Source organism: Bos taurus, chromosome 2 (assembly GCF_002263795.3).
Source record: "Bos taurus isolate L1 Dominette 01449 registration number 42190680 breed Hereford chromosome 2, ARS-UCD2.0, whole genome shotgun sequence".
Taxonomy (NCBI): Eukaryota; Metazoa; Chordata; class Mammalia; order Artiodactyla; family Bovidae; genus Bos; species Bos taurus.
In genome coordinates, this window is record NC_037329.1 from 124,446,469 (window position 1) to 124,466,798 (window position 20,330).

Here is a 20,330-nt window from a genome sequence, read left to right on the forward strand (position 1 = left end):
AGAATCAACAATGATTTCTAGGAGGCCTCGAAAATATTAATACTAATATAAACTAGGAATCTAAGCTCCTGAAGGTGGTCAAAAGGAAGAATTACTTGCTGTTCACTAAACATGTCAGCAGCTTAAACAATTCCAACACCATTTTAGTCATAGTTCTACAGCATGGTTAATCTGAGAAATGATTCTGATGTGCCTCACAGAGGAACAGTTTGTGTTAACTATGGACTTCTCTGTAAAACATACTCTTCATACTCAGAGGGGAAACTATTCCTAAATACCTAACTCATTACTATGCACAGGACACAGGGCAATTTATGAGTTGATAAAACATAGCTGGATGAGTCTGCTCAGATTGAAAAATGTTCCATACATCTCCAAGCCATATGTATCATCATGCTGGCCCATGATGGAGAAGCTGAAATCTAGACTTTGGTTGGCAGAGATATGGAAGGTGAGTACATCCAGCACAGACAATCCAATCATGGTCAAAGAATTAACTATAATATCAGAAATAGTGAGACAATGCTTTTAAACAGAATAAACATGATTTATCAGCAGTTGAGAAGTATTTCTCCATGGATGAATGACAATGTCTCCAACTCCTGAGAGAAATAAATCCTGGAAACACAGAGTTCCCTCTTGGGCTACATGTCTCACATCAAAGGATAAACAGATCTAAAATAAGAACTTTGAAGAGAATGTGGAAGAGAAGGTAACATCACAGTGTGTGGACCTATTCCTAATGTTTAAAGAAAAGTGATGTGGTTGGAAGAAGAGTAGGAACTCACATAGCAGGAAAAGAACACGAAGCATGTGAGAAACGAACAATCTAACAGAAGCCAAATGTTAGGAAAACTGGCATGTGCTCACCAGAGAGCTATAAATAAGCCACGTAGGCCTGAAATTTTGGTAAAATCAGTTTACCATATTACATGCCATATAGGAAATTAACAGAAAAGCACTCTTTTAAAAAGGTGTTCCTGGAATAGACAACTTATGCTTGGACCAGCCTACACGTTTTAGTGCTGCAATCACACTATGTGTATTATATTTTTAAAAAAAAATCGTTGCTGCTCCTTAAGTTGTAAACCAGTCTACACTGTGATGAATATAAACCAGCGGTCTAGTAAGAGAAGAAAAGATGCACTGCACTTCAGAACTCCAGGCCAACTTTACCTCTAAGAACAGTCTAACTTAAGAGCATTTCAAAGTGGTACAAGTTGAACTCACATTAGGTAGGTCTTTCATTGACTGATCATGAATATTACGTAGGACATGAAAAACGGGATTGAAAGATGACAAGAGAAACTGTCTTTGTCTGAAGGTATATCAGAGATATATAAACTATTCATGCTAAGCATATATGAATTTCCTCATATTTAAAGTGAGAATAATACTTGGTTTGACTCACAGGGTTCTGAAAGATCAAATACAATAGTATAGGAAAGCACTCTGTAAATTCTCAATTACCATGTAGATTCACTTAATTCAATCAACATTATCTGAGCACCAATAATAGGCTAGGGCCTGGGGGACACCAGAATGAGTTTGTTGTTACGTTACTAACACTCTGTACTACTTTCTAAGGCACTTATCTCACCATTTCTTTCGAGTCAGACAAGCTGTTATGGAGCTGCCCAAAATAGATTCACTGGTAATAAACAGTTGGCTTTCTCAAATTGCTGTATGCTAGCTCTAATGCTGTGAACAGCATATCCAAACCCAGTCACATGGAGAGGCTTCTCCAGATAATTTTGTCACAACTGAGAAGGTTGATTAATAACCAGGAAAATGCCTAAGATAATCAAGGAAGAGCCAATTTTATACCAGTCTGACCAACTGATAATCAAACATTGCTGAGGCCAGCACCACCTGGCCCAAAGTTGCCTACTGCTGAGTAAAATTAGATAGATTGATCATTTTTTTTCCAAAGCAGGAATTGAGGAGACCAAGGGTAAAAGCTGTGGCCACAGTAATATCAATTCAACAAATATTTACCGATCACCAAATACGTATTAGTCACTGGAAATAAAGGAAAACTGATAACAGTTGGGTTGGATTACTACTTAGAGCACTCTCACATATGGTCGAATCAGCCGCTCCAGTTGGCTCCGCTGTCGAGATCTCTGGGACAACACAGCCAACTACTTACTGGACACTCTCCCAGGCATATGGGATACAATATGCCCCAAACTAAACTCATCCAGTCCACTTCAGTGTGTCCCGTATCTGCTCTTTTCTATTCCCACACTTAATGTCTCCATTCAGGCTCTTATAATGCCTCACCCAACTTACTGCTAATGCCCTAAACAAATTTTCTTTTCCTTCTTCCTTTCTCATCTCAATCCTTTCCTGAACACATCCTTTATTCTGCTGTGAAAGTGTTTATTTCTAAAAATGAAACACTGAAAATTCCATTTTTCAGCTTAAAGTTCTTCAGTGACTCTTCACCGACTTTTGGTTAACGTTCAGGTCCTTTTCTAACACACAGAAAATACTTTAAAATATGACTCTTCTCTCTCTCTCCAGCTTCACTCTGCTACACCTCCACACACACCCTTCTCTCTACTAACTCAAGACAATTTGCAATTCTTAGAACAGAGCATGCTTTCTTTTGCCCCTGTGCCTTTGTCAATATTGTATTGTTCCTTCTGCCTGCAAGTCCTTACTCAGCTCATGTTAGTTCTTCTGGAAGTTTTCTCCTGGATGCCTAAAGTATGTTTAGATACTGCGACTTTCATTCCCACTGTACCCTGCCATCATTGGTTTAGTCATCTGTCTTTTCCATCAGACTGAGCTCCTTGGGGGATAAGGACTTCTGTAGTTCTTAGCTCTATATCTCTCTTGCACAGTTTTTGGCACATATAGATGTTCAGTAAAAACTTGCTGAAATTATACTAGATAAATTCAGGAGCCCTGAGAACTGTTTTGCCTCAAGCTATTCAAAAACTGAAAAGGCTCGTTTAGAAAGAACATAAAAAGTGGCCCCCTTGACCAGACCAGCATTCAGTGTTCTACATCAGAGGAAAACTAACATTATGGCATGTTCACCATGTGACAGGTACTCTAGCAAGTTTTCTCTTTTCATTTTTCACAACCTCATTACGAGGTAGTCACTATTTCTATTTTATAGATGAAAAAATGGAGAGGGTAAGCAGGCGAGAGCTGCGAACTAATGGAACTAGAGTTTAACCTAACCCTAAGGTCAGTGTCTGATTCCAAAGGCCATTTCTACCCATGGCAACAGAAAGTATTTCTAGTAGGCCCAAAGGACACATCCTATTACATTCAAAAGAATATACAATAACCCTGACTTTTCTTTTGAGAAGTACAAAAATTGCCCAAAGTCCTCTCAGCGGAGTCTGATCTTAGTGGCTGACACCATACTTTGAAACATAAGCAGATGGCTGGAAAGCCAGAAGAAGTGATTGGGGCAAAAAGAAGATATAAAATCCTTATGACATAAGACACACACAATTTGGCATCTAACATGAGTAAAGAATTTTAACTGACAGTGCTGTGCCTTTGGCTATGACCATCAGCATGGACCATTGGATTATATAAGATTCTGCACAGCCCCATATACCAAACTGGCCTGGAAACTTTAAACAGATCTTCTGAAGGATATGTCACAAGGTTGTCTAGTTGGTTTCAAGAATATGAGAAGGAAAAATGTTAGACCAGTATTTAAGTGAGCAGGAACATTGTTTGACTGAAAACTCTGTTTTACTTAAGAAGTCAGTAGTTCCTGCTAAGTATGATAAACCAGTATTTTCTTTGGGGGAGAAAAAACTCTTGATTTTTTTTTTTGGAATTTTTTTTTTCCTCCTAAAGGCTTTCTCTTGACAATGACTTACTCAAACAGATTATGTCACAGGATCAAGCCCTGAGCATGTATGTGCTTTTATGAGTTATAAATAACCTCTCTCTTGACTTAGGGATTACAGATATTATTAAAAGTGGGATATGGGTGTTTTATATGTATTTCGCTGTTATTTCATTAAATGCAAACCAGTGTCTTCCTTTTTAGGTTATTTTTGAAGGAAGGGATTTATCTATTTTATTGAAATAAGTACAGTTATGCTGACAAGACTCTCTTATCCTATAAGCATCACAGTGAAGATAAATCCTGAAATCTTTCTAAAATTTTGCTGCATAAGCAAGAGCCATATACTGTTTGTTTTTTTTTTTTTTCTTTTTTCTGGAGGGTCTATGTAGTAATTCTCTCCATTTTGTCACTTGTTCCTTGCCTAGTAAAGTCCAATTTTACCTTTAGTTGGCAATGGGAAAATAGTTCCTTTCTCTGTTAAAAAAAAAAAAAAAAGAACCTGCTATTGTCTCACTTTATCTTCGTATATATTAAAATCCTGGGTAGGCAGTTGAGGACCAAGTGAAGAACAGCTTTTTCACTGTCAACCTTGTCACATGATTCCAGGGATACATTTTGATTTCAGGACCATGATTAGATTGTTGGAATGAGGGAAGAAGGCAAAAATGCTAACTTCAAAGACTAAATCTTCCTCTTGATAATATACTATGTTTTATTTCTTATCCATTTAAGAATTATACTTTCTAATATGTGTAATTATACACATGAAAAAGACCTCAAGGTATACTAAAATATCAATAGAGGTAGGACTGCAAGTAATTTAATTTCTTTCTTTGTGTTTTTCTGTATTTCACAACCTTTTAAAAATGAATATGCATTACCTCTATAATAAAAATGCTATTAAATGATTTTTCTTATGCAAGCTTTTACACTGGTTTCATAATGAAATGATCTGTAAAACCTGAGGAGTCTGGTAAAAAAATCTATGAAGGAAGTGCTAATAAATCCTTAATATCCTCCAAGCCTTTGAAAACAGTTAAAAATAAACCTTAATGGTTTCCTAAATGAAGAAGTAGTTAATGGAAAGAATAATAAGAAATGTCAGCAACTGGTAATGGTATACAAATTCTTTTATACGGAGAATATAATATAAAACACTAGTAATTTAGTGTTTTGAGTGGGTTTTGAAAGTCAAAGTCAATGGTGATGGACTTAATCTATTTGAGTGGAAAAAATAGCTCAAATTTAAAGTGTAGCTTAATTACATTTTGTTTAATGTTTTCTGATTTAGAGATGGCAGTGATATTCTCAGGCATATGAATAAAAATATGGCTGTATCTGTGAGTTGTCACAGATTTTCTGAGAATGTCTTATTAGACATCTGAAGACACATGGAAAATGATCATTCACTTGCCAAAGTCACAAAAGCACTGGGAATATAAAATATTAAAGTATCCCAAGACCTGATCTGAACATTAGCTCTAGATTAGTGATACTGACTATGGATAAACACATACTTCACATCAGAATGCTTTATATTTCTTTTGTGTGTGTGGGTTTTATTTGTTTTGGCTGAGTGCTCTATACCTCAGGTTGAAATCTTCTCTTACTAAAATTAAGTACAAGACATCAGAATGAACTGGCCAAATTCAGTAAATAGCTGTTTAATTGTCACCTCAGAAGAGAATCCTCTTTTAGGAGATTTTGAGATAAATAAAAGAAGGAAGTCATCCAATTTCCAGGGTACTTAGATTTAGCTGAATGAAGATATTAACAATGATATATACAAACAGCAGTTAAGTATGTCTGCATAATAAACTCGGAGCTATGTGGTGGTTGGGGCAATGATGAAAGCTTGGGGAGAAGGCAAACTTTAACAGAGCTGGTGAGTAAGCTTAATTACGGTGTCGTGTGTGTGTGTGCGTGCATTTTCAGGTATTATAACATGACATAAACACTGAAATAAGCCAGTCAACAATGTTATTGAGTCCACCATTAGCAGAATTAGACAGTTAACAGAACAATGTTAAAAGAAGGAAGAAAATAGAGTCACATCAGCTACAAAGCTAACTTCTAAAGAGAGCCTTGGAATCAAGGTATGCTTACGTTTTCAGAAAAATGCTTCTCCTTCATATTCTACTCAGTGGTTTCCAGGATCTATTTTTAGAGTACCAATGAAAATTGTATCATCAAATATACACATGCATGTGCAGTCATTATAGACAAATTAATAAATATTGCACTTGCTGAAATCATACAGGACAAATTTTAAGAGAAGGGCAATTAGCAGGATAAGGTGACATTTTGTTTTATCAAATTGATTAAATTGAGAAGCAGGAAACATAAATGATGACTGTGAAATAATTTTCTTAGTCTGGCCAGACCAAAATACAAATTCTGTCACTAAATGCATAACTATCCTGTCTTAATCCACTTTACCAGTGCCATCTTAAAGAGTCTCTAACGCTCACTTCCAAATCAGCAAGAGTTTCACTTTTACATAAATATACTTAGAGGCTTAAGCACAAAAAAACAGAAATACTCTTTGATGAAGAACAAATAATTATTACAGTTATAAAATGTCTTTTGGTTTGATGACATCGTGTTTCTAGTTTGTTTGCGTTTGGACCCAAATCTGATTTGCCTCAGAACTGGTACTTGAAGTCTGATTTAATTACTGGGAATTTGAACTATTAATCTATCTGTTAATAATATTTCCAATAAATGTGTAAATGAAACAACTATTTTCTTCCAAACTATTTTCTTCTGAATGATTTTAAAGCCAAGAACCAGATTACCCCCAAGGCCAAAAAAAGCTGTGAGACTCTCTGTCTCAACAGTAGGCAAGGCTTCTTTTCTTTTTTTCTTCTGTATTTTGGCTGCACCATGGCATGCATGATCTTAATTCCCCAACCACGGATCAAACCCACACCCTCTGCAAAGGAAGTGCAACGTCTTAACTGCTGGACCACCAGGGAAGTCCCAAGGCCTCATTTCTCATGCCCATCTGCTGGTTCCTACTGACTGAAAGATCCTATTTCAGGTTCTAAGACTTTCTGTGAAATAACCTGAGGGATTTAAGGCAAGTTAAGGGCAGTCCAGGGTTAATAAATCAACTCATTAGTGGTTGGGGATCTTAAAGCACCATTTTTAATATGTAGTTTTATAAGTCACTAGAGTCTCACAAATTCCAGCCTTCTTAATTTACTTTCTGTAACTTTCATCACATTTTTACCTGGGGACTAAGTGACTTAGGATATAGCTGTGGCATAACAGAATACCATTGAACTGAAACATCAAAGACCTGCGTTGCAGCTCTAGTTTTCTCACTTAAAAACTGCCTGTTCTTGAGCAGTCCTTGAACTGCTCTGAGACTCAGTTTTATCATAGAAAGCCAGAACACCACTATATACCTGATATGGGTATTGTGAGGGTTAACTGTGTACTGTGTTCAAAATGAAGTGCTAAGCAAATACTAGATATTATTTGTCGTATTTCTCAAAATATGCCTTTTTGCAAAGAAACACAACCCAGAACTAGTCCCTATATGAGTGTTTCTTAAGTATCCAAATTAGCCAACCCTATGGATTTAACTAATCGTAAAGGAAAGCAACCCTGAATATTCACTGGAAGAACTGATGCTGAAGCTGAAGCTCTAATACTTTGGCCACCTGATGCAAAGAGCCAACTCATTGGAAAAGACCATCATGCTGGGAAAGACTGAAGGCAGGAGAAGAGGGCGACAGAGGATGAGATGGTTAGATAGCATCACTGACTCAACGGACATGAATTTGAGAAAACTCCAGGAGATAGTGAAGGACAGGGAAGCCTGGGGTGCTGCAGTCCACGGGGTCGCAAAGAGTCGGACACTACTTAGTGACCGAATAACGACACCATGGGTTTAACTGAGGCCGGTCTTCCTTGCAGCTTAGCACGGTCTGAGTCAGGTTCTCGTTATATTTTAGAGGATATCACCAGGTAGAACTTAGAAGAAAGAAACTGTGACAGAAGATAATAACTAAAACTGATACACTCTGAAGATATTTAAGTATTCCTGAGCCAAGATTCTCAAGAAGAACACTGGATAGGCTGTTTTTAATAGTTTTAAGAATATTTCTGATCAGTTACAAAAAGTACTATTTTAAAGCTTCATAGATTTATTGCTGTTTCTAAGCCTAAAGTATATCTTTTTGTGTTACTACCCAGATTCTGTTTCCAGAAATTACTGAATTTTCTGTAAAAAGAGGCTCAGAGTCAGCATACTGTCTCTATAATCATTTCACCCAAAGGAACCCTAAATCTCCTACATCTATTAAACTATCATTGGTTTTCCCATTTTCTTCCTTCTATTCTGCTGTTCAATCAAGTAAACCGAGAGTCAGAACTGACCTTGGAAATCATGCTTACTGATATGATCAAATCTGTAATGTCACCATCATCTTTGCAATGACTGTGTGGCCTGGTAAAATGCAAATGTCTCAGGGAAAGTTAATACATTAAACGTTTATCAGCTTTTCTGTATGTCAGAAAAAAAGGGGCTTGGGGGACTCGTTAGACTTACTTATACAATTTTAAAAAACAGGTTTTGATAAGGCAAAGGGAATGAGCAGAAGGTGGCAGTGGGATTGAGGGGGAGGGGTGTGCACAGACACACATACGCCCACAGAGCACATTACCCTTGCTTTGCAAACCCAGTAAGAAACGCTTTGCACTGCAAATGACCACAGAACCAGCAGGAATCGAGGTTATCTTGCTAAAGCACAGAAGGAAGATACCCAGCAGAAGAGTCCAGCTCCTGGTTCTGAACTAAAGTAAACAATAAATATTACAGTCACTTAAACGATCAAAATGTATTTAAATAACACCCCCAAAAGGTCTACAACATGCAAACTAAAAAATGTAGACTCCAATCCTGATAAAATCAGTTAATTGCGAGTGCTTTCTTTCCACATACTTCTCTCTAACAAAATATGGCAAGTTTATGTCTTAGCAAAGAATGGCTTTAAATGCCTTGGGAAAAAGCTCTAAAAAACAGAACATATGTCTTTATACATTTACTATATTATTAATAGTTATAATCTTATCCCTATTTTGAAAAATTAATAATATCAGTATTTCCCTTGGTTGTATGACAATGCTAACTTGGTGATTTTTTTTTTTTAATTTGTTAAGTTAAAACAAATGCTTTTAAAGGGGCACTTGCAATAAGAGATAAATCAGATGTGGTAATGGCTTCTTTTGTAAAAGCCATGTGTAAACAGCACATAAAGATGACAGGTCAAGCAGCAGTAGCCCATTCTTCAGCCAAAAAAGGAAACAAATGAAGAAAGGAGAACAGAAATCACCCAAAAGAAAAACGCCCCCTGGCCCCTCCACTCCCAAAAGCTTCATAAATAATAGGTTTGATACACTTTTGGTGGAAAACTCAGACCAACTGGCAGTTTAGAAAAGGATATTAGAATCACAAACACTCAAGATGGGGATAAACTAACAACAGAGTGACCAAGCAGCTAGCAAAAGATGATTCTAAAATTCCATCTTTCCTCTCTAGCGTGTTGTTTTTTTTTTGGCCACACCACACAGAGAACAGGGATGGAACCCGGACCCCTGACAGTGAAGCGCAGGGTCGTAACCACTGGATTGTCAGAGATTTCCCCTCTATGGTGTCATTCCTAGTCATACAATATGTTTATCTTCATCCTACATTTTCTTTCTTGTCTATATCCTCTCCTACTCTTTTTTTTTTTTTTTAAATAAAGCTAGTGTGCTACTGGTGGTCCTTGGCTAGAAATACATCCTTGGGGTGCTCGCTAGCTTCTCCACAAAATTTGAGTCATTTTCATGGTCCACTACTATTCTGTCATATAAAAACTACATCTGGATAAAGGAGCTTATTTAGGAAGACACTGGCCTTTATTAAATTACAGTTGGTAGAACTGCCTATTGCAGGAAAATCACTCGAATGCAGCCTTTCATGAATGCCAGCAAATGGAATTTGCCAATGACAATTACCCTTCAAAAACAGTTTTTATCATTTCCTAAATAGAGCTGTTATTAGATTATCCCCAGAACAGGTGAATGCAAAAGCAAATTGCTGTAAAATATCAGTGCCTGATGCAAAATTTTAACTATTACATAATAGAAAATTTTGCCTTAACACTGCACTCACCAGCAAGGACTCCACAGATCAAATGAGGGCTCTCAAACCTGAATAGAGCTACAGAAATCAAAGTGATTGAGCATACATTAAAGGTTATACTACACACGTCTAGGAGACCCGAAGCCTTTGGTCAGCCAATTTTATTTCATTATACTAAGAAGGGTTGAGTTGAAGAGATGGAAAGCAAGAAGCTATAATCAGCATAAAAACTCTGATCACTTAGTATGGAACACAAACATATTTGGCAGGATTTCTCAGAAGTCCCAATTCCAAAAATGATTAAAGCCAATAATAAGCACTTAAGAAAAACATGATACCCCGATCTGATATCTAGAAAACAGCATCTTGGTTCCACAGAACTACATACAACAGAAAACAAGGATCAGATATTAATTAGCTGTGTCTTCTTTTCCTGAAAAATCCTATAACAATGAAAATGGCTTTCCATGTTAACACTTTCAATCAATTTCCAAGAGGAATGTAGAGAAACACTACAAAATTGTATATTACTCAGACATGGCCACAAGGTACATGCTTTGTGCTAGTAAACAGACCACTTCAAAGTGTGTAATGTTGGTTTTAAGTAACCACCTGCGTAATACAATAGACCCTAGGACTGTGAGAGTAAGATAAGAGGTAAGGTTTGCCCATGGTTAAATAAGAGATTGAGCAGTGAGCCTTCTGTTAATTATAAAAGCAAGCTCTCTTCACACCCATATGTCCATACCTGTCCATCTGCTGCAGTAAAAAGAGAGAAAAGGAAAAAAATCTCTTTTTCCTGCAACATATCTTCGTTTCTCAATATGATCAGAGAGGTATTAATAACTACTAATTTGTAGAGTGCTTCTTAAAAAAAGACAAATTCAGCATATTAAAAATGCTTCTAACAGATGTGATAATTACATGTGTTGTAGTGACTGATTATGTGGGTTAGAAAAAAGTTATTTTTAAAACTTGGTATAAATAAGTCAAATCGTTCCAAAGCAGATTTAAAACATTAATATTCTCAGAACTGAATGCATGTCAATAAATTATCTCTGTTTTAGGACTGAGCGTAAGACAATTACTGGGCCACAGAAAAGAGTGAAAATATGGGGAAAACAAGAGAATTGTTCTACAAAGACTGGCTGACAGTATCTCTTGCTGATCTGCTGAAGCAGAGGTTCCTCCTCACCCCGCTTTTGGGTAGTGGGTCTATATATGTGCAGTATCGCTGACTCCTGTTTCTTTAATGATTAGTATCAACCAGAATCAGACTTGCAATAAGATTTATTCATGATCAATTTACATAATAACAGAGCAAATAACGTGAAAAAACATCAAAGAAAATATCCCCCAAAGAGAAGTATATCTTGCTCAACTGCTAATGGATAAACAATTTATTCCACTGAGTGTCGTAGCTGAAGGATCCTGGACCAGGGGACTCAAAGGAACATAGTTTTAGGAATGTATTACAGAGCACCTCCCAAAGCTAGTCACAGATATGAAGAAATCCTTTAGAAAACAACCATGTTGACTAGGGCACAAAGATGCCTCCAAAAGGATATAACTTCCTTTTAACTTATTGATAAATACTGCCCAAGTAGGCCCTGAATTAAGGAATTCCTCTCAGAGAAATTTCTTTCTTTTGAAAGGGGAACCTTTCAAATACCTCCTTTAGTCACCCAACCTTAAATTTATACACTTTTGGTGTACCAAAAGTTCAGAGTGAAAATCATGTCATCTTCTTACCATGTTCACTAGATATCTTTAAAACCTGGCTAAAGAGAAGGTGAATTTGGGAACCTTAAAAATCCAACAGAACAGAGGGGTTAACTGAATCTGTCACTGAATATGTTAAGAGCACAGTTAATAGAGAACAGTCTAGAAACTGCCAGAGGCAGGGGTGCTGCGGGAGTGATGATATTTTAGCTTTTAGTTCACGTGTATCCTGGCTGCCAGATAAATAGGAATGAGTGCCTCGTCTTTTGTTTTCCATTTTCAATCATAAACAAGACCAAAAATACTTCAACACTGAATGAAGATGCTAAGGTAGTGACTACAGCTCTTTGAAACAATACAAAGGAATAAAGTCTAACTAATCAGTTTTGTTTCTCTAGACCTATGTTGGGGGGTCAGCAGACTACAGCTCGCAGCCAAAGCCAGCCCTCTCCTTGCTTCTGTACAGCTGTGAGCCAAGAATGGTTTTACGTTTTTAAGTGGCTAGGAAAAACAGAAAAAATATTTAGTGACACAAATGATAAGAAATTCAGATTTCAGTGTCCACAAGTAAAGTTTGATGGGAACACATTCATGTTTCTTGGTTTATTCTTGTCAATGCTGTTTTTACTCTACAACGGCAACGTTGAGCAGTTTTGACAGAGACGCTATGGCCTGCAAAGCCTAAAATGTCATCTGGTCCTTTACAGAAAAAGTTTGTGATCCCCTGGCCTATCTGATACACAAAAACTCTTGACAGCTCAACAGTTTGATACATTTGGTGTTTTTATAGCATGTAAAACACAAGACAAATGTACCAAACTGCTCTTGGAAATGTATTTTAGATAAACAAAATGTCAAATAACAGGTACTCTTAACGACATCACACCCCGGGATGAATTTACACACATAAACAAGTACCCTGGTCTCGATAATATTAACATTCTGTAATGAAAATAGTTGATTATTACCGTGATAAATGGACAAGAGCTTTTAACTGCATAAAATTATAAGATATTAACAAGAGAGATTGACAACATCATAGAAGTATATGTAGATTCTGTGAATAAACCAAGGACTGTGCTACAGGATTAACAGGAGGGAGAGAGGCTTCTGGGCTGAAGAGGGATTGTTTGGGCTACCTGCATGTACTGACTGCGCGTGTGGGGATCACTTGGTACAAATTTGTGCCCCAGTACAAGAGATTCTAAGTGAAAAGTTAGACTTTATCCATTACTGTAGAACTATTTAATTCAATTTAACAAATATTAATTATTTGTTATGTATCTGAGATACAGAGGTATCTTTGGCAAAGAGATGAAACAAGGTTTCATACCTCTGAGAACCTCATGGCTTTGAGGAGACAGGCAAAACTAAAAGAGAGAGATTAACATTTCAAAATTTTAGTATCACTTTCTCTGGTGGGGCTCTACATCATCATCAGAATGTTATAAGTTTCCGTAACTGTATCATATCAAAGTGGAATACATCAAAGCACGTGGGGGTATTACAGGATGCAAACCAGAGAAGGCAAGCCCCAACTCCTTCATCTAACAGACAAACACCCCCGTGTGCCTTGTGATCTATGGTGAGGCTGAGATCTCCAGGAACTTCACAATGTTCTTTTAGAGAGGGAGAGTCAATGGGAAGGGACATAAAACTGAAAAAACCACTGGGAATTAACCAAAGGATAATGGAGCCAGAAGGAAAAAGAGCCGATAAAACAAGAAAAGCTAGAGGAAGAAAGCAGAAGGATAATCTGCTAGGGGGAAAACTGGGACAGACCTGGATATCAGATGGCAAGTTATCTGAGGGCAAGAACTGTGACTCGTTCCAGCACGACTTACTTTTAACTCTGTGAAGAGCTTATAACGTGGGAGATGGAAAATTCTTCAGAATATCTCCATTTAGGACCCAGACTTTTGAAAGCTACAGGGAAACAGACTTTGACTGAATACATCAGTGATTAATACCCAAAGATCTGGGATGTCCAAAGACACAATGTGTTATATCCTGGGAAATAATTCATCACAGGCTAATCTAAATGATACAGCACAGAAGAATCAAGCACTGGAAGGGAGAGGAGTTGGACTGGGGACCTATCCAATCCTAAATTTCTGATAATGCTGCTTCTTTGCTTCCCATCCCTGCAACACATTGCCTAGAGGGCAGTGATTAAAGAATGGATATCAGTAAACAGTGGTTTGCCTTTAATTCTAATCCCCTGTGTTGCATTGAGACGGATTCTGTACATACGGAAACTCTTCTTTAAAGAGACAGTAGAGGAGAAGGCAATGGCACCCCACTCCAGTACTCTTGCCTGGAAAATCCCATAGATGGAGGAGCCTGGTAGGCTGCAGTCAATGGGGTCGTGAAGAGTTGGACACGACTGAGTGACTTCACTTTCACTTTTCACTTTCCTGCATTGGAGAAGGAAATGGCAACCCACTCCAGTGTTCTTGCCTGGAGAATCCCAGAGACGGGGGAGCCTGGTGGGCTGCCGTCTCTGGGGTCACACAGAGTCGGACACGACTAAAGTGCCTTGCAGCAGCAGCAGCAGAGGTGAAAATGAGAGATTTAACTGCATCCTTTATTGATCTGGGGGACCTGAAAAGAGAGTTGGGACTCTATGCCTCTCCACCTCCTTTAATCTTTAAGAGTAGATTTAATCCTGTTATTTACCCCAAATGGGATTCTGACTATGATAAACTGGAGGGCTCCCTTCTAGGATATCAATCACAAAAGATTAGAAAAGCATTCTCAATGCAGATGTTTCCCTGGCAATTTGTCATCTGTATGTTTGGTTAGACTATTATTAAAGTTATTTAGCTTTCAACCTTTATTTCTGATCTGTGGGAGTAATAAACCACTCTACTTTCTCTTCTTTTTATCTTTCAAGTTCTAGTATGGCAGGAATTTCATTTACATAATGAAATACTCCATGAATCATAGCTACCCCCACTTCCTCTTCCAACCTAACTTTCTATGGCTTCCTCACTTAAACAACTTCTTAACTGTTTCAGGCATCCAATCCTAAGGTCCACACCAACCTGTTTCTTTCTGCACTGTTCTTTGTTCTGACACAGTAAAAAGAAGATCCCAAGGCATGAGGGGTAAAAGCAGCAGAAATGAACCAGACTTATGGATACTCTTCCCTACAGAGTAGCGGAGGCAGATTGAGTCATCCCACAGGTAAAGAGTTGTCTCTGCTCCTACTACCAAAACTACAAACAACAGGGCTCATTTGAGTACAGTGGGAAAAGGCAGAATTTCTATATGTAATAGAATCAACATAACAATAATCTCTCTCAGTATGACAGAGAATGCTGCAAAGAACTTTGGGACTTTAAAATTTCTATGAAGAAGAACAAAAGTGAAGAAAACTTGGTAGAAAAGTTCTATATAGCTTTACTCTGCTCAATACCCTAGGCAAGAAAAAAGCAACTTCCTAGTGTTTCATACTATTTTTGAATTTTCTGTCTTCCTTTCATAATTACATGGTCACTGGTAAAGGCTAAATATAAATTTTGACTGGTTATGCCTTCAAAAAATAAGCAAACCTCTGATGCAAAAAATGTCTTATATTCTCTTCTGTAGGAAATATTACAATAGTGACTTAGGAATGTAGGAAAAGGTGAACTGTCTTACATCCACAGGAATTTAAGTAGTATTTAATAGGAAGAAATGTACTAGGATCTAAGATGACAACAAAATCTAGTCCACAGATAATCCCTAGTCTCATGTTACTCAACAGAGTTGGTATCTTCTCCCTTCAAAACTTTTGCTAAAGATACAAAGAAGTAATAGAACTGACCCATGAAAACTGAAGCTCCTTCATAATCCACATGTCTAATAATCCATATGTCTAGCATAAGAAGATGGCTAAAAGACAGGTCCAAAATATAGATGCGGGATTTATTTTCAAGTATGGTCCACTCGAAGTATACCACAGAGGTAAGATGAATTGCTTAAGAGTAAGAGGAATTCTTAACTTTAGCTGTTTTAAGTGTTTGCTCAAATGTCAATAAGGAGTAGATGGAAATAAATACAGCTATCTAATTGCTTACTTTTATTTTAAAAAAATCCAGGAAGCAAATGTGTCTTTGCTTTTTTTTTAAATTTCTAGTCCCTAAAAGGCCAAGCATTCCATGCCCACCAGAGCTCCTGGTTCCTAGAACATTCTCAAGAGGTAGGTTTGTCTCTACGTTATTAGGTGGAACTCTGGGCACCAAGGAGTTAAGTCAGCTTCTCAGAGTCACCCTAGGAATAAACTACTAGCAAAACCAAGGCAAAAACCCAAGACTTTTTACTTAGTCCCAATTGTTTTTCACTCATCAACCTATTGTTAAGAAGGTTGAAGAAAAAAAAAAAAGAAGATTGAATCAAGCTAAAACCAACACACAGTTCTTTGGATCTGTCTCTGGTATCAAGAATGAAATGAGATGTGAGAGGAAAACCAAGACTATTTACAGCTTTATGTTATACATATGGACAGCAGTGTCAACTATTTTCCCTAAGATAACTGTGACAGGCGTATCTTTTGAGACTGCACCAGCCAGCTTATTAGTCAAAGGACTGGCCCTTCTCTTCTCAACCATTCTTACTCTATTAACAGAAGAAAAGGCCTCTCCTTTGACCATCTGAGAACTCCTGCTGCACTTCAGAAAACCGAAAAGTATTGCTGGCTTACACTAGAATTTTAATGGACTTGAAATCAACTCCAATACAAAGGGAAACACAACTCAAGGTGATGCTTACAATAATGAGTAAAAAGCTATGTACAAGGATGAAAACTGGAAATATAATCTGAAACAGTTATAAAAGCATCAATAAAATCCTAAGGTTATTTCCTTGTTTCTTGAAAAAAATTTAAAAGAATCTAACCGATAACTATAGTTTTGTTATTTCATAAGCAAAGTTCCCATGTCTATTTCAGATAAAGAGGAGTATTATTACGATCACTTTCTGTCTTACAGAACAGCTCTGCAATATCTCAGGTTGATTCGAGGTCTCTCTCTCCTTATTATGAGTATAAACAAATATGCTTAATTACAAAATATTTCTTATAAACAGACGTAGCCTGTGACATGAAAGATATACACTTATACCAGATTTTAAATTTTAACTTGCTTCTCACTTCTTTCCCATCTTTTTGGAGAGCCTATAATAACCTAGTCACAGTTTTCAGGAAATGCCATAGTATTATTTCTACATGTCTCCAGAAAAAATAGAGTAGCAGTGGTGGGTACTGAAGAACTAAAGAGTCTTGGCTCTACTGTTCTCTCTCTTTTTTTTTTTTTTTAACTCTAAGAAGCTACCACCTTAAAAAGTCTTGTTTAGAAGTTTCATCAGCTGGAAAGTGTTGAGAAGTAAAGTGCAATAATCTCAGTTTGACAACTCTATGAACTCAGATTTCAAAACAATATTTGAGACATTAACCAAATCATCCACATTGGTACATTCAAGTGCCATAAAAAACAGGCTACATGCAAGATTTCATTAATACTGAGGGGAGAAAAACAGGTTAGGCATCTGAGTAGGGTTGTGAAGAGACAGCACACGCATATTTACTTCAGGGAAGCCTTAAAAATCAACATGCAAACAGAAGACACGTACTTGTCACAACAGAGCCTTAGCTCACAAGACCATGGATTAAAGACAATTAATTTCAACGCACATGTAAGAATAAACAAGTCTGAAGTCTATCAGAAAAACAAAATATATCAATATATACTTTAACCTTATCATAATGGCTAAATATTGCTTTTAGCAATATAATTACTTAATTCAATAAAGAAGTAACACAGTATTCTAATTCAGAGAAGGGTATGCATATGTCCAGATCTTCAAGAAATTTGTTATTCCAGGACTTTTGAAGATGGCAGAGTAGTCTGGAAAATTCAGCCCTGGCTGGAGGTTAAAGGGCACCAGCACCATTTTCCTTATACCATCAACATTACATTTGTGGAAAATGCGTTTAACTTTTGCAGACCTCTTCTGTACATTGGGCAGGATAAAAGTTGTTTGTCCCTGTACACCTCAGAAACATACATAAGAAGGCCACGGAAGTCAAAAGCCCTTTTCAGAAAAAGGCTTTTGTATGTACTGACTTGATATCTCAAGAAAAGGAGTGGTTATGGATTCATAGATTAAAATGTACCATTTTAAGGCTTTGGAAAGTTTAGCAAGTTGAATTTTTTCTTAAACTACAAAGCCCATGCCACACAAGTAACTATCAAGGATTGGGAAGACATTCCATCAAATGTGTCTACAGGATACCCTGCTTTGTGAGAAGCACTGGAGAGGAGTACTGAGCAACAGTAAACAGTAAGAACATGCAGGATAAGAGAATTAAAGCTTCTGGGCAAAGTACCAACCTGCTGCATGCTTAAATCCAATTTGCCTAAACTTGTTAAACTTCAGTGAGGAAAACTGGCTTTGGCAATCCATGGCTACTCCTTTGTACCCCATGATATATCGTCTATAAAGAGTAACATTGTATTGACAGGACATGATCACAAGCGCTCCCCTGGGACAGGAACTATCAAGATCAGAGGGTAACACACAGGAGGTAACACAGTAGAAGCGAACGACAAAGTTCAATGGTTTTAGTCTTGACATTTCAGACGAGCCCCCTGTTTTCCGATCACAGAAAGACCAACCACCAGACAGCCAATGCAAGAACCAGGAGAAAAGACATCACGAAAGGAACACGAGGAGATGAAAAAGTACTAGAGTAGAGGTGGCACTTTTTGAGAAACTTGTGATCCTCAGGGATTGGAATAGAAACCTTGGGAAGAGTTTCTTCATTTTCTTGCTGGGGCAAGGCTCTTTCAGTAGATCTCTCTTGCCTTTTAACTTTCTCTTCGTCCTGCACTAACAGAGCACGTTCCTGTGTCTGCTTTCACGGTAGAAGATCAAGAAAGACAGAGAAAGATGAACAAAATGACAGATGGAAAATGCTCAAAAATGATACTTGGGGATGTGCAAAGGATTTGGGAAGATCTTTTGGACACTGTATTTTACTTTGCTTTGGCAATTATCCTAGCAAAGTTTCTAGAACACAGTAGGGTACTCAATAGGTAATTTTCTGAGTGAATGAATGAAGATCAGAAATCCTCAAAGTTCAAGGAATCACTGGACTTCATTAGTTACAGTATTTATTCCTCTTTTAAGGATATTCACACCAATTTGCAGTCATTTTTCATTGCTTTGGTGCTGCCAATTTTTCTTAGATCAACTGGGCAAAGCCAATAATCAAGCATTCTTCTTGCCATCAAAAAAGTTACTTTTATTACAAATAGAATGGCAGAATATAAAATGTTATCCTCATATCTCTTCATATAGGCTTAAAAAAACTGCAATAGTTCATTCAGTATGGCAATTAGCTTTTGCTCAAGGGAATAAAAATCTTAATCCTATACATTTCAAAGATTGCAAAAGAAAAACAAAAGTATAAAAGTTTATATGAGCCTCCAAGATCTACCAGAAAAAAAACCCTAACCCAAACCCTCACAAATCTCAATAGTTACAAACTCCCTCCCCACCCACTCAGAATCATGATTTAAAATAATAATAAGGACCATCACAAAGGTTTATACATCACATTAAGCAAATGTTTTTGATACTTTTACGGAAAATTATTTTTTCCCAATTGAGAAATTTTTCTCCCCCAGCAATTCCTGTACTCTGCCATCCAGTCAAGACAGATGTTTGCTACGAAAGGAAAAACTTGGCTCTAAGTTCTCTCAGTTGAGCCAGCCTTCTCTGATCTGTTGGGAAGTTTGACACTGGTTCTTTGCACACCCCTAAGTGATATGTATCAGGGAGAAAGTAGCTGGGGGACTGGTCAGCAAAACAAGGAAGAAAAGGAAAATAAAGGATGCAAAATTATAATGATTTTTAAAAGAACATAAGAGGGAGAAGAAAGACAACATAAAAAGAACAGGGTACAATTAAATTCGTTTTTCTCTCTGAATACATATTTACATCTTCATGCAGCTTTTCAACTAGCCATGCGCCGAAATAAGCAAATTGAAAGCTGCAAAATGCAGCAGTGAAAATGTTACATGTGTTAAGTCCAAAGGCGGTGGATATGAATTTACTAGTATTGCCAAAAGAAAAAAAAATCACTGAGCAGCTGCTGTTCAGCTTGGGGGGATTATCTGCTTAGTGCCACGACAAGAGCCAATTCTGATTGAGAAGCACAAGTCATAACGGCAGCTTTACCTCTGGCCCACCAACCTTTCTTTCCGAGGGAAGGACAGAGGTTTTCTTCACCTGGTCACACACAAATTATATAAAATTCAGTTGCCTTGCAATGCAACAACAATGCTGTCAAAGGTGGAAGAGGTATCCCAGAGAACAGAAATACTGCCCTAATTATCAAAGAAAAAGTAAGATATGCCAGAAAGTGGGATTAACCTATATAAAAGGTTATCACAGTATAGTCCTTATGTATTACATTATTCATTCAGAGGGGTAACACCATAACCCTAGAGCTAAAGTACTCCATATTGATCTAATTTAATTTGTAAAAGTCATTTCTTCAAAATCCACAGAATGAAACAGATATTCCCTAAACCAGCCCTGAGATGGTTTCTGAAGGGTTTCTATTAAGACACAAGATTATTTTCTGGAAAT

General features: G+C 37.2%; 1 protein-coding gene across 30 annotated transcripts in view; it reads right to left on the bottom strand.

Moving 5' to 3' along the window:
• Positions 1 to 20,330, bottom strand: part of EPB41 (erythrocyte membrane protein band 4.1) — a 181,580-nt gene that overhangs the window by 17,257 nt on the left and 143,993 nt on the right. For 12 of the 30 annotated variants that reach the window (NM_001428128.1, NM_001428127.1, XM_024998640.2 and 9 more), the window contains one exon: positions 19,917 to 19,967. The exons of 14 other annotated variants lie outside the window; for them this stretch is intronic. In NM_001428128.1, coding sequence (NP_001415057.1) covers positions 19,917 to 19,967 — 51 coding nt within the window. Of the gene's footprint in view, positions 1 to 19,214; positions 19,533 to 19,916; positions 19,968 to 20,330 lie in introns of those variants that run through there. 4 more of the 30 variants (XM_059891596.1, XM_059891574.1, XM_059891607.1 and 1 more) reach the window with 3 other exon arrangements.